Source organism: Denticeps clupeoides, chromosome 1, assembly GCF_900700375.1.
Source record: "Denticeps clupeoides chromosome 1, fDenClu1.1, whole genome shotgun sequence".
Taxonomy (NCBI): Eukaryota; Metazoa; Chordata; class Actinopteri; order Clupeiformes; family Denticipitidae; genus Denticeps; species Denticeps clupeoides.
Genome location: NC_041707.1, coordinates 2856394 through 2871323, shown reverse-complemented (window position 1 = coordinate 2871323; position 14930 = coordinate 2856394). Strand labels below are relative to the sequence as shown.

General features: G+C 46.2%; 3 protein-coding genes and 1 long non-coding RNA gene across 5 annotated transcripts; 2 read left to right on the top strand and 2 right to left on the bottom strand.

Moving 5' to 3' along the window:
- The first annotated feature begins 381 nt into the window (after positions 1–381).
- On the top strand, positions 382–7595 carry LOC114795818 (dual adapter for phosphotyrosine and 3-phosphotyrosine and 3-phosphoinositide-like). The gene is made up of 9 exons (XM_028989487.1): positions 382–748; positions 2475–2597; positions 3551–3684; positions 5030–5160; positions 5249–5296; positions 5380–5442; positions 5535–5620; positions 6056–6143; positions 7185–7595. The coding sequence occupies exons 1-9, from the start codon at positions 687–689 to the stop codon at positions 7206–7208; spliced, it is 759 nt and encodes a 252-aa protein (XP_028845320.1). The 5' UTR covers positions 382–686; the 3' UTR covers positions 7209–7595.
- Positions 7596–7738: 143 nt separating this feature from the next.
- Positions 7739–10418, bottom strand: LOC114795230 (ragulator complex protein LAMTOR3). 2 transcript variants are annotated; one of them, XM_028988178.1, is made up of 6 exons: positions 10265–10418; positions 10149–10183; positions 8779–8837; positions 8500–8633; positions 8076–8139; positions 7739–7948 (listed from the first exon to the last, which is right to left on the bottom strand). In XM_028988178.1, the coding sequence occupies exons 1-6, from the start codon at positions 10271–10273 to the stop codon at positions 7875–7877; spliced, it is 375 nt and encodes a 124-aa protein (XP_028844011.1). In that variant the 5' UTR covers positions 10274–10418; the 3' UTR covers positions 7739–7874. The 2 variants fall into 2 exon arrangements, with proteins under 2 accessions (XP_028844011.1, XP_028844022.1); XM_028988189.1 differs by lacking the exon at positions 10265–10418 and having other exon boundaries at positions 10149–10192.
- Positions 10419–10983: 565 nt separating this feature from the next.
- LOC114774352 (visual pigment-like receptor peropsin) lies at positions 10984–14259 on the top strand. The gene is made up of 7 exons (XM_028966301.1): positions 10984–11077; positions 11206–11396; positions 11952–12051; positions 12143–12296; positions 13134–13302; positions 13479–13657; positions 13959–14259. The coding sequence occupies exons 1-7, from the start codon at positions 10984–10986 to the stop codon at positions 14062–14064; spliced, it is 993 nt and encodes a 330-aa protein (XP_028822134.1). The 3' UTR covers positions 14065–14259.
- A 4-nt stretch (positions 14260–14263) lies between these two features.
- On the bottom strand, positions 14264–14896 carry LOC114775712 (uncharacterized). The gene is made up of 2 exons (XR_003745250.1): positions 14781–14896; positions 14264–14691 (listed from the first exon to the last, which is right to left on the bottom strand). It is a non-coding gene; the product is annotated as an uncharacterized LOC114775712 (long non-coding RNA).
- Positions 14897–14930: the final 34 nt, after the last annotated feature.

Sequence of the window (14930 nt, the reverse complement as noted above, 5' to 3'; positions counted from 1 at the left end):
GTCAGAGGTAAATTGATACAGAATACAGTATTTATCAGTTTGGATGAGAAATCCTTTCATTTTTATTTTGTGATGCTAGGAATTATTGGTAAATTTGTGCAAAATTACTATTTTGATGCAGGCTATGTGAATGGAGCATAGGACTAGACATTTATTTCTTTTTTTTTAATTCCACTTTATTAATCATCTTTCCAGCATTGTTGATCAATGCAATTTATTTTGAAAAGTGAAAGTGACGTGATTGTCACTGCAGTGTGAAACACTGCAGAACAGCACAACCATCACCCTTGGTGAGCAGTGGGCACCATGACAGGCGCCCGGGGAGCATCAAGGGGACCTCAGTGTCACATTGGCGGGTCGGGATTCGAATCGGCAACCTTCTGATTACGGGGCCGCTTGCTTAATCTCTAGGCCACCGCTGCCCTAAAGGGGCACTAATGTTTAAATTTTATATTTTAATATTTCATATCCACACTTTAATCAGTAAACAAAAAAATTAATTCTGGGCTTGGGGTAAAATAATGATGCGATTATAAGAAATCCAGTGTGTGTGCGTGTGTTCATTCTCTCTTGACCACATTTGCATAGTCTGAGGACTATAGGTCGCACTTCCTGGTCTATTCTCTGTTTCCCTCTCACTGTGTCTCACTCTCGGCTCAGCTAGACAGGAGGGGCGGCGGCGGAGGATGAGCAGCTGCGGTTCCACGCACTCCACCGAGGGTGTCACGGACGAGCTGGACTCTGTCAGGTATCATTTACATTTGTGCCATTTGGCAGACCATCTGATCCAGAGTGACTTACAATGTGCTTCCATGTAACCATAGATGAAGTGGTCAGTTCTGGTTCAGGGCTCTAGGACTTCCAACTATGAATACAATCTTTTTATTCACTCTGTTCTAGTTTCTATACGTAAGTCAGACAATAAGAATGTGACAAGTTCATCTAAATATTCTCTAAAGAGGAAGGTGTTAAGATGCCGTTTGAAAGTGCTCAGTGACTGAGCTGTTCTGACTGGAAGTTCATTCAACCACCGAGGAGCCAAGACGGAGAAGAGTCTAAATGAGCGTCTTCCTTTTATCTTCAGAGATGGAGGGACCAGGCGAGCAGTACTGGAGGCTCGGAGTATACGAGGTGCAGTGTGAGGTGTAATAAGGGCTGTGAGGTAGGATGGTGCTACTCCATGTTTGGCTTTGTAGGCCAGCATCAGTATTTTGAACCTGATGCGTGCAGCTACTGGGAGCCAGTGGAGGGAACGTAGCAGAGGGGTGGTGTGGGAGAATTAGGAAGGTTGAAGATCAGTCGTGCTGCTGCATTTTGTATGAGTTGTAGAGGTCGGATGGTACATAGAGGTAGACCAGCTAGAAGGGAGTTGCAGTAGTCCAGTCGTGAGATTATTAAGGACTGAACCAGGATCTGGGTGGCCTGTGTTGACAGATAAGGGCGGATTCGTCTGATATTGTAGAGAAGGAATCTACATGAACGGGAAAGATTGTTGATGTGAGGCGAGAAGGAGAGTTGGTTGTCTATTGTTACTCCAACGTTGTTGAAGGAGACTGAGGGAGATTGGCAGTTATTTCATGGTTATTCCATTTGTGAATAATCACACCAACTGTTGTCACCTTCTCACCCAGCTGCTTGGTGATGGTTTTATAGTCTTGGGTAGGTCCAGCCTTGTGTAGGTCCACAATTTTGTCCCTGACATTCTTGGAGAGCTGTTTGGTCTTGACCATGGTGCAGAGTTTTTTATACAGGTAACAAGTTGAGAAGCGATCAATGTCACCTCTTTACCTGTATAAAATACAACTGGGACACAGAAATCTTGCTGATTGATAGCAGATCAAATACTTATTTCATTCATGAAAAAGTAATTAATTTATGGATTTATTTGTTATTGTTCTGTCTCTCAATGTTAAACTGAACTGAAATGACAGACGTGTCATTTGTTTGTTCACGGGCAAACTTACATAATCAGCAGGAAATTAAATACTTTTTCTCCCCCAATATAAATATATAAAGTTCAGTAGGTGTGTGTGTATGTGTATTCAGTATACATATAAAAAGTACAGAAGGTGTGTGTGTTCAGTATACATGTATAAAGTACAGTAGGTGTGTATTCAGTATACATGTAAAAAGTACAGTAGGTGTGTGTATGTGTGTATTCAGTATACATGTATGAAGTACAGTGTGTGTGTGTTCAGTATACATGTACAAAGTACAGTAGGTGTGTGTGTATGTGTGTTCGGTATAAATGTATAAAGTACAGTAGGTGTGTGTATGTGTGTGTTCAGTATACATGGATGAAGTACAGTAGGTGTGTGTATATGTGTGTGTTCAGTATACATGGATGAAGTACAGTAGGTGTGTGTATATGTGTGTGTTCAGTATACATGTATAAAGTACAGTAGGTATGTGTTCAGTATACATGGATGAAGTACAGTAGGTGTGTGTATGTGTTGTGTGTGTTTTGTCTGTAGCTGGTATCACTATGGTTTATCTCGCCATGCTGCTGAAGCTCTTCTCCTGTCTAATGGATGTGATGGGAGTTTCCTGCTCAGGACCAGTCAACATGAAGCCAACTGCTTCGCTCTGTCCGTCAGGTCAGTCCTCCTCTCTGTCACTCTCAGTTCAGATCTGATCACGTCCACCCCACCAACACACACAGACCCACCACGGCCATGCCTTCCAGGTTGAACCAGTCAGGTTTACTTAGCACAATCCCTCAGGCTGAATGTTCCAGTTCTTTCTCCTACCTAAAACTGAAGTGTTCCACCATTAGTTTCTGACTAGACCTAGAGATGCTCTCCCCAAATATGTGAGATCTGACACTGGAATGAAGGTGTAAAGGGAATGAGGACTAGTGAAGACTAAGAGCTCAGTCCAGTTGAGAACCCCAACCCACCTACCCCGAAGCAGGTGGCACAGTTTTGCCTTGAGAAATGTACAAAATTCCTTGGTGAATACCTGTAGACCTTTTATGAATATTTGCATGCTTTCTAGAAGTGGAGCAGACACATCCTTTGATTTTTTTCCCCATTGACTCAAAAGAAGCCCTTGTCATCTCCACTTCTCTTTTTTCAATAGTTCAGCCAATAATATTGCCATATTATCACTGTTAGACTGGGAAATATTTACATTTACAGCATTTATCAGACGCCCTTATCCAGAGCAACTTACAATCAGTATTTACAGGGACAGTCTCCCTGGAGCAACTTAGGGTTAAGTGTCTTGCTCAGGGACACAATGGTAGTAAGTGGGATTTGAACCTGGGTCTTCTGGTTCATAGGCGAGTGTGTTACCCACTAGGCTACTACCACCCGAAATATTTGCATGCATAATAAATACATGGATTAAATGTTAATTGTATATATTTCATTGTTGACATGTTTTCGGGTGATCTGTAATGGGTTCTGGTTCTGTAGTTCCTCCTTTCACTTCTCTCTTGCATTGTTAAAATTGGCAACGCGCTGCCACTTTTCACTGCTTCCTCTCTGGACGGCGCTGTGGTTGCTGGTGGAACCGTCCGAACTGAGAACGCTCCTGTGTTCCACAGGGCCAAAGACTCGGTGAAGCATTTCACCGTGAAGCGCTGCAGTGGACGCTACGCGTTCGGATTCAGCAGCTTTCCCAGCCTGCAGGATTTCATGTGCCACATCGCCAACCAACCGCTGCTGGGCAGTGAGACAGGTCCTCACAAAAACTCACATACATTATTTACAGGGCTCCTTTACTTTGTTCACCTTCTGTCTGAAGACGGGGCCATTGGGGTCGCTGAAATGCACCCCTTAATCCAGGTGGGGCCTTTTTTTTTGTGGACAAGCAGTGTATGTGACAGTGATGATCATTAGCACTGGCACTGAGCTTTCACCGTCTTTATTATCTACATCTCTGCTCCCTCTGTAGATGCCCCTGATCCTGCTGTAACTGCTGCCTCTCCTCCCCAACTAGGATAAATATGCATTTGTGGCCCACTTACTGCTCAAACTTGAACAGCCTCGGCCTCTATTATTGACCTGATAAATTCATCAGTGGTGTCTTTTTGTGTTCCAGCCACAGACAAGCCTGCGCCATTAACATACAGTTTCATTAAAACGCGGAACCTTGACCTCAGAGTTTTATCCATCTTTTGGCCCATATCTAAGGCAGGGCTTTGGACTAACTTTTTGTACTGGTTGTACTGGCTGCGCCTAACTATTTTTTTCTTGGGTGCGCCATCACAAAAGTTAGGTGCACCAAATTCATATTGTGCATATTGGCAATATTGACTTGTAAATTATTAAATATCAATCTGGTTAACATAAAGTCTTTATTTGAAGTACAATTCTAGAAGAAAGGTAAATAACTGAAATTAAAACAAGATAAATTAAATAAAAATAAAATCTAATTTAAAAGTGCATGTGTTTTAAGGGCTTGAACTTTATCATCATTTCGATTATCATTTCGGCCTGATCTATTTACTGCTGCCTGTTGCTATGAAACAGATGGCAATAAAACAGAAATGTTTCCCCCTGAATGACCCGTCGGACCATTTAAAAATCTTCACAAGCAAATACAGTCACATCTCAACTCCCATTGTTCCATTAAGGTTAAATGTCACCACAGCACAGTATTCCTTGACAGAATAACCTCTTAGCTGTGGTGTGCCTCAGGGTTCTATTTTAGGCCCCATTCTTTTTTTAAATATTAACTGCCACTAGGATCAATTTTCAGGAAATACAACATTGTTTTGCGGATGATATACAGATCTATCTGCCTATTGATTGCTGTTCCTCAGTTCAGACACTACAGATTGACTTGAAGAGATATTTTCTTGGATGGAGATGCACAATGGCAGTGCCATTGGCCCACTAGCTTCCCTTTGCCATCAGAGAGCCAGAAACCTGAAGGCCCATCTACGATGACAGGCCTTGGTCCACACCTGATAAACTGGGTTTAACATGTTTTTTTAATAAAAGAAATAAAAAATTTGCACAGTATTGTATATAAAATGTATTATATACACACACAAACACACACTGCTCTCCATCTTCAGGGCACCTGATTGTTCTGAAGTTCCCATATCCACGTTGGGTAGAGGAACCGCCAATTTACGAGTCAGTGTGTGTGCACACAGCCATTCAGTCTGGCCGCCAGCACTCTGACCTCACACCCGTCGCTACTGCTGTATGTATATACACACACACACACACACACACACACACACACACACATATTCCTACAGTCATTTGCCTCATTCATTTTTTTTCCACAGTTGGGCACTAAAGAGGGATACCTGGTGAAACAAGGTTCCATCATTAAGGTGAGCTGAACAGAAGCCTCAAAAGGTCAGAGGCTATGGGTTAAAGGTCACAGTGGAGTAACATAGTTGTCTGATCTCCTCAGAGCTGGAAGCAGCGCTGGTTCACACTCAGCAGGAACCAGCTCAAGTACTTTAAGGATAAAATGGTGAGGAAGTGTATGTTCATGCTGAATCCCTCTGCTGAATCCAAAAATGCATTTTAATTTCCTGAATGATTTACAGCATCTGTCTGTCTCAGTTTATGGAACCAATTAGAACCCTGGACTTGACTGCATGTTCTGCTGTCCAGTTCGACTACAGCCGGGAGAGAATAAACTGTTTCTGGTGAGCAAATGAGCAAGACACATACACAGAGAGACAGAAAGTGTATGAGCCCTCAGCTGTGAATCCGCTCTACTGATAAAGAGGAAGTTGATGTGAAGCAGAACCAGCTTTTCCTGCTGCTGAGTTTTACAACTTTCCAGTGCCCCGCAGCGCAGGTGCATCTCAGCAGAATCAGACCAGGATCAGTGATCCTTGTTCACTCTGAACCAACGCCCATACACTTTGTTTTCCGTTATGTGTTTATACTGCAGCAAATATATTTGTTCCTGTTCGGCGTTCATTCTGCAATCCGTTCTTTATTCCGCCAATACCAGGCACATAATCAGCTCCCTGCTCATAATTTACGACATGTCTAAACAACACGACAATCATACACAGCACACAGGGATATGAATAACATTAAACCACCTCTGATGAACACTTTCTGTCTCTCAGTCTGGTCTTTCCTGAACGTACATTCTATCTGTGTGCCAAGTCTGGGGCAGAAGCTGACGAGTGGATCAGAATCCTACGCTGGAAACTGGTGAGGAGGTTTCAAATTTACAATAAACCAGTACATTACGGTCCACACAGCAGACCAGCTCCTGAGATTATTTATCTGAGATTAAACCCCCTTTTAATGGCCCTGATCTGAGATGAAACCCCATGTTACGGGTCCTGATCTGAGATTAAACCCCCTGTTATGGTCCCTGATCTGATATTAACCCCCCCTGTTACGGGTCCTGATGTAAGATTAAACCCCCTGTTACGGATCTTGATCTGAGATTTAACCCCCCTGTTTCGGATCTTGATCTGAGATTAAACCCCTTGTTATGGATCTTGATCTGAGATTAAATCCCCTGTTACGGGTCCTTATCTGAGATGAAACCCCCTGTTACGGGTCCTGATCTGAGATGAAACTCCCTGTTACGGGTCCTGATCTGAGATGAAACCCCCTGTTATGGATCTTGATCTGAGATTAAATCCCGTTATTGGTCCTGATCTGAGATGAAACCCTGTTACGGATCTTGATCTGAGATTTAACCCCCCTGTTTCGGATCTTGATCTGAGATTAAACCCCTTGTTATGGATCTTGATCTGAGATGAAACCCCCTGTTACGGGTCCTGATCTGAGATTAAAACCCCTGTTATGGGTCCTGATCTGAGATGAAACCCCCTGTTATGGGTCCTCATCTGAGATGAAACTCCCTGTTGCGGGTCGTGATCTGTGATGAAACCCTGTTACAGGTCCAGATCTGATATTAAACCCCATTTTACGCTTCCTGATCTGAGATTGAAACCCTGTTACGGGTCCTGATCTGATATTAAACCTTCTATTAAACACCACAAAATGTGGAAAAAGTGATGCGCTGTGAATATTTTCCAGCTGCATTGTGTATGTTTGTCTTTGAAAACTTTAGTAAATTAAGTGACCATTTTAATCAAACAGACTCAAATGGATGTTTGCAGAAGAAAAAGTGAACATCTTCATAATATAGGACCTTTTAAGTCTCATCTGCAGTTGATAACTACACATCTGCTGTAGAAATGGATCAGGATGTTGACGTTCCACTTCTTTGTCCAGTCACAGATAAGAAGAGGTAGATGAAGCAAGGAGCAGAAGGAAGGTGGTGGGGCTTTCTGAACTTCATCCTACTCAGTTTGTCCCTACTTCCTGTTTCTGAGTGGAAAGGACTTTGGAGGTGGCCATACTGCAGAACACCCGCAGAACAGAATTCCAGGGCTGAAGGGAAATAATCAGCCACAGTCACTTTTGGTGTGTGTGTGTGTGTGTGTGTGTGTGTGAGAGAGAACATTTCTGAGTGTAAATACTGTATGATATTTTTGTGATGATATTTTGTGATGAATGTTCATCATTATGATCTCTAAATATGTAAATTAGGTTTTGTTTTGAATTGAACTCCTGAGTTTATGGACACTGGTCAGAAGATCATTCATTAATCTATGTATTTTACAATAAATATGTAAATAACAAGGTGTTTCTCTATAAGATGCACTTTTCATTATGTCAGATGGCCAGAGGAGCATTATAATATTTTCGCACAGCCGTCAGCACCTTGTGTCCAGTGCCTATTTTACGCTCAAATCCTGATTTAATCAAAATATCATTTCAAATCGTATATGAACATCAAAACTTTATTGATTAGAAGACAATAAGCTAGAGGGTTACATTCATGAGGGAGCATCAAAGACCTGTATGTGTGTGTCCAGGTATGAACTGTCCTTAAAAAAACTAAAGTGTTGTGTTGTACAACTAAGCCACCTCCACCACGTGTCTGAGCTCGTCGATCAGCGGAACAAGTTCCTTCTCCAGGCTGATGATTAAACCTGCAGAAAGAGGCAGCCAATCACATCCCAGGCGATGCAGCAACCAATCAAATTGTGAAAAGATTCAAGTCATGAATCCAGTCTCTTACATTACGTAGGCAGCTGAGGATCAGCGTGTGTGTGTTACCTGTGTTGGCGTTACTGCTGGCGATGAAGCTAATGACCAGTGGTAACCTGTTAAACTGAACAATCTGACGACAAAAAAACAGATGAAATAGCATCAGTAGTGCATGCAAGTACATGGCACATGTAGTAACAGATGACGTGTAGCGTGTGAGTATGTGATACAGGTTGTAGTAACAGATGACGTGTAGCGTGTAAGTATGTGATGACGTGTAGCGCGTGAGTACCTGGTACGTGTTGTAGTAACAGATGAAGTGTAACGTGTAAGTATGTGATACGGGTTGTAGTAACAGATCACGTGTAGCGTGTGAGTATGTGATACGGGTTGTAGTAGCAGATGACGTGTAGCGTGTAAGTATGTGATACGGGTTGTATTAACAGATGACGTGTAGTGTGTAAGTATGTGATGACGTGTAGCGCGTGAGTACCTGGTACGTGTTGTAGTAACAGATGATGCTCTTGTTCTTAGACAGTCCCAGTTTACTGCCTTGGTCGGTAGCGAGAGCGAAGGTGGACAGGAAGGTGGGACGCAGCGCATACTCCGGTGCGTTGTCATTGGCAACTAAAGAGGTCATCAGTACAGGGTCATTAGTGACTGCAGAGGGGGGGCGGAGAGTCTTACAGCCTTCTGCCCCTCCCAATAAATGAGGCGCATCTGTCTCACACACGGACACTGCAGCAGGTGAACTGAACTGATGAGATTTTACCTTTAATGACCGGAACTCCATCTCTGTCCGTCACCACGATAGCATGTAGCCCCTCCACACTGACAGACAGACAGATTATCATTTCACACAGACAGGCAGGTATTCATTTCACGCAGACAGACAGACAGACAGACAGGGACAATCATTTCACGCAGACAGACAGACAGAGAAGGACACTCATTTCACGCAGTCAGACAGACAGAGAAGGACACTCATTTCACGCAGACAGAGAAGGACACTCATTTCACGCAGACAGACAGACAGAGAAGGACACTCATTTCACACAGACAGATTATCATTTCACACAGACAGGCAGGTAATCATTTAATGCAGACAGACAGACAGAGAAGGACACTCATTTCACACAGACAGATGGACAGACAGAGAAGGACACTCATTTCACGCAGTCAGACAGACAGAGAAGGACACTCATTTCACGCAGTCAGACAGACAGAGAAGGACACTCATTTCACGCAGACAGAGAAGGACACTCATTTCACGCAGACAGAGAAGGACACTCATTTCACGCAGACAGAGAAGGACACTCATTTCACGCAGACAGAGAAGGACACTCATTTCACGCAGACAGACAGACAGAGAAGGACACTCATTTCACGCAGACAGACAGACAGAGAAGGACACTCATTTCACGCAGACAGACAGACAGAGAAGGACACTCATTTCACACAGACAGATTATCATTTCACACAGACAGGCAGGTAATCATTTAATGCAGACAGACAGACAGAGAAGGACACTCATTTCACGCAGACAGACAGACAGAGAAGGACACTCATTTCACACAGACAGACGGACAGACAGAGAAGGACACTCTTTTCACACAGACAGATTATCATTTCACACAGACAGGCAGGTAATCATTTAATGCAGACAGACAGAGAAGGACACTCATTTCACACAGACAGACGGACAGACAGAGAAGGACACTCTTTTCACACAGACAGATTATCATTTCACACAGACAGGCAGGTAATCATTTAATGCAGACAGACAGAGAAGGACACTCATTTCACACAGACAGACGGACAGACAGAGAAGGACACTCTTTTCACGCAGACAGACAGACGGACGGACAGACAGACAATGACACTCATTTCACACAGACAGGCAGAGAGAGACACTCATTTCACGCAGACAGACAGAAAGACAGAGACAATCATTTCACACAGATAGACAGACAGTGACAGACACTCATCTCACGCAGACAGATGGAGAGAGAAGGACACTCATTTCACGCAGACAGACGGACAGACAGAGAAGGACACTCTTTTCACGCAGACAGACAGACGGACGGACAGACAGACAATGACACTCATTTCACGCAGACAGAGAGCTTTTCTATACGGTACCTGGGTAACTGTTTATATAAAAACCTTCTCAGATCCTGCAACATAAAAAGAAGAAGCTGCAGCGTTTCACCTTCTCCGCATCAGCGGCGAGTTCGTTAGTGATCAGAGATACTCACATCCGCCATTACTACACCAGCGTTACTCCACCTGCAGCACACAGGAGGTCCGCGGTGAAACGAAAACCTAACTTCACCTCCCGATCCGACTCTCAGCGTTTACCGTGGCGTTTTCAGACAGAGTCACATGACCGCACATTCTCGCTGCTTCCGGGCAGCGCGGCTGCGTCACGTGTTCCCTTTCATGGCCGTTAGAATGTAGCAGCGCCACCACATGGACTGGCGGGAGTCGAAATAAGATGGTTCACTGGCCTGGCTCTGTGGTTCCAGATTTTGAGACGTTCTGTTGGTGTGTGTGTGTGTATTCTGGGATAAGATGATTGGAACCGATATAGAAAATCAATCAGCCAATTATTAGTCCTCAGAACCCTACGCTGATCCAATCAGTGAAGGTTCTGTTTGATTTCCCCAGATATGGAGAAATTAACCCATATGCCTTCACTATGACTTGAATGCATTTTTCATTGTTCCGGGTGGGAGGACGAGAGAATCTGACCCAGTTCCACCACCCAGTTCCACCAGCGAGAACGGGGGGAATGTGTGTGTGTGGTGTGTGTGTGTGTGTGTGTCCAAATTAATCCTGAAACAAGGGCCTCCTCAGTTCTCTGAACCAGGAGGGACAAAAGCCCCCAAATCTCCCCGCATTTCCCCGTTCGCACGCTCCGTGGACGGCGTCTCTCGGCCTCGCTGCTCGTACCTGGTGCGAGTGAGTGGGAGCGATGAATCTGTCGACCGAATCTGGAGTCTATGGGGGGACGAGTGCGTTCTCCCAAACAGAGCACAACATCGTCGCCGGATACCTCATCACCGCATGTAATGTAGAACCTGGGGACCTGCTAGGTGTTGGCGTTGGTTATGTAGACGTCGCGAGGAGATCTTTATTCTCAACGCTCACCCTACTCTGTCGATCATGTCAGGTGGTTGTCGATTTGTGCGTGCAGGTGTGGTGAGTTTGTCAAGCAACCTGGTGGTGCTCGTGATGTTCGTGAAGTTCAAGGAGCTCCGCACCGCCACCAACTGCATCATCATCAACCTGGCGCTCACCGATGTGGGCGTCGCCGGGATCGGGTACCCGATGTCGGCAGCATCCGACCTGCACGGCAGCTGGAAGTTCGGCTACGCCGGCTGCCAGGTAGGAACACTTTACTCAGGTGTGAGAAGGTCCCCTTGGCTCATGGACCTGGAGACGCTGGAGACGCTGGAGACGGCCGCATCCTTCACTCCGTGTCTGCGCGATGAGTTTGTGCGTGGTCATGTGACTGCACGCAAAAACAAAGTCTGTGATGGTTTTAAAAAGATTCGGGTGTAAGAGTAAAATAAAAGTAAAAAGTGTGGCGTTGTAAACCTACACCTAGAAGTAGAGTAAACGTAACTGAGTTAATGTACCCACCTCTGACACACACACACGCACACACAAAATGCCTGAGATCTGAGTATTTATTAGTTCTGGATGTGTTTCATCACTCACTAGCTCAGCCAATCACATACACACAAACACACACACACAACCACACACAGTGTAACAGCCGAGCCAAACACAAACAGAGGACCCTGGAGAAGTAGGTGAAGGTTCAGCGCTGGTGTGTTTACCCTGATTCCTGTGCGGTTCTGTGTGTATCTATGAAAGCTGATCCTGGTGTGTGTGTGTGTGTGTGTGTGTGTGTGTGTGTGTGTGTGTGTGTGTTAGATTTATGCAGCTCTGAACATCTTCTTCGGCATGGCCAGCATCGGGCTCCTCACTGTGGTGGCCATTGACCGTTACCTGACCATCTGCAGGCCTGACGTAGGTCAGAACTTCCAAAGTGTCACGCACGCACACGCAACACACGCAGAGTGTGTTTGTGATGTGTGTGAAAACGTGTGTGTGTGTGTTCGCAGGTCAGAAGATGACAACACATTCCTACACTGCGATGATTGTGGGGGCGTGGCTAAATGCAGTGTTCTGGTCCTCCATGCCTGCAGTGGGCTGGGCAGGTTATGCCCCCGACCCAACTGGCGCCACCTGCACCATCAACTGGAGGAACAATGACGCGTGAGTGTGTGTGTCTGTTTATAATGTACGCCATTTACCAGACGCCCTTATCCAGAGTGCCGTACAGTCAGTAGTGACAGGGACAGTCCCCCTAGAGACACTCCGGGTTAATTGTCTTGCTCAGGGACAAGATGGTAGAAAGTGGGGTTTGAACCTGGTTCATAGGCGGGTGTGTTATCTGCTAGGCTACCGCCACCCATTACATTTACATTTACCAGACGCCCTATCCAGAGCGCCTTACAACCAGTAGTTACAGGGACCGCCCCCCCTGGAGACAGTGACAGAGTCCCCCCCTTATCCAGAGCACCTTACAACCAGTAGTTACAGGGACAGCCCCCCCTGGAGACAGTGTCAGAGTCCCCCCCTTATCCAGAGCACCTTACAACCAGTAGTTACAGGGACAGCCCCCCCTGGAGACAGTGTCAGAGTCCCCCCCTTATCCAGAGCGCCTTACAACCAGTAGTTACAGGGACAGTCCCCCCTGGAGACAGTGACAGAGTCCCCCCCTTATCCAGAGCGCCTTACAACCAGTAGTTACAGGGACAGTCCCCCCCTGGAGACAGTGACAGAGTCCCCCCCTTATCCAGAGCACCTTACAACCAGTAGTTACAGGGACAGTCCCCCTGGAGACAGTGACAGAGTCCCCCCCTTATCAGAGCACTTACAACCAGTAGTTACAGGGACAGTCCCCCCCTGGAGACACTCAGGGTTAAGTGTCTTGCTCAGGGACACGATGGTAGTAAGTGGGGTTTGAACCTGGGTCTCCTGGTTCACAGGCGAGTGTGTTACCCGCTAGGCTACTACCAGCCATTATAACAGGTGTATGTGCACCCTCAGCTCTTTCATATCCTACACCATGGCGGTGATCGCCGTGAACTTTGTGGTTCCGCTGTCCGTCATGTTCTACTGCTACTACAACGTCTCTGTCACTGTGAGGAGGTACAAGGCCACCAACAGCCTGGACACTATCAACATGGACTGGTCTGACCAGATGGATGTCACCAAGGTCAGCAGACACCGGCGTATCCCCACACACACACACACACACACACACACACACACACTCAAATCCAGCTTCAGCACGTCACTGGTTGGTACAGGTGTTTTAATTTACTGCATTACACATGGACTGGAGTGTGTGTGTGTGTGTGTGTTTGTGCCATAATCTCTCTGTGTGTCCAGATGTCCGTAGTGATGATCGTCATGTTCCTGGTGGCCTGGTCTCCATACTCGATGGTGTGTCTGTGGGCCTCGTTCAGTGACCCTAAAACCATCCCCGCCCCCATGGCCATCATCGCCCCCCTCTTCGCCAAGTCCTCCACCTTCTACAACCCCTGCATCTACGTTGCTGCTAACAAGAAGTAAGGGCCCCTCCACGAACTCACCCCGCCATGAGTTCATGAGGTGCAGTGGTGGCCTAGCGGTTAAGGAAGCGGCACCGTAATCAGAAGGTTGCCGGTTCGAATCCCGATCCGCCAAGGTGCCACTGAGCAAAGCACCGTCCCCACACACTGCTCCCTGGGCGCCTGTCATGGCTGCCCACTGCTCACCAAGGGTGATGGATTAAATGCAGAGGACAAATTTCACTGTGTGCACCGTGTGCATCACATGTGACAATCACTGCACTTTCTTTCTTTGTCACCATGTGTGTGTGTGCCGCAGGTTCCGGAGGGCCATCTTAGGGATGCTCCGCTGCCAAACCCAACAGCGCCTGAACATCAGTAGCCAGGTTCCCATGACCATCTCCCAGCTGCCACTAAACCAGTAAAGTGGGGTGCTGGCATCACGACGTCCCCGCGGCGCCGCGAATCTCATCAGCCAAGTTACAGGAACCGTTCCATTTCTCACCGGAGGCTGGTGTGGGCCGAGGTGTCCTGGCGTTTAGAAGAGCGCGGACTGGAGATGATTCTGTTCTTCCTCTCTGCTTTTATTCCAGTAAAAGAAAAGAGAAAATGACACCGTTTGTGTGTGTGAGCCAGTCGGTCTTTATTTTGGATAAAGCACCTCACATTAGAAGCAGCTCAAAGCCTCTAGAGATAAATCCATCTTCTGCGAGATGGCAGTGTGAAGAACGTAAAAACCAGGAGAGATGGAACACATCATCGTTCCATCAGGTCTGCTGAACGATGGATGGACATCGATGTCGATTACAGGTAAAAGGTCGAGGACCCATGAAGTGGCTCTGTAGTCAAATGGGCTCTGTGACCTTTATGGGGGACAAATAATTCTGCTGATTGTGGAGTCATCAGTTGGACATGTTGGTGTCCAGCCAGACACGGATTTCCTCTTTGTTCTGACTCAGCCACTCCATGTTGTTCTTCACCGTTTCTAGCGCCTGTTTACGAGGTGTCTCTCCCGCACCAGCGTTGGGCGTCAAAGCAAAGAAGTGTTCCATCTGGGGGAAAAAAGGGGTGACCAGGAGATACAGAAACCAAAGACGAGTAAAGTATCGTTGTTGCGGTGGACGAGGACGTCTGGTGATACCTGCCACAGCTGCAGCTCACTGTTGAAGGACGTGCTGATCCGCTGCAGCAGGCGCCCAAGGTTCCTGTCTGTGATGGTGAATCTGCAAGTAAAAGTGTAGAAATGACCCTGAACATCCACAAACACACACCACAACACACGTCCACACAC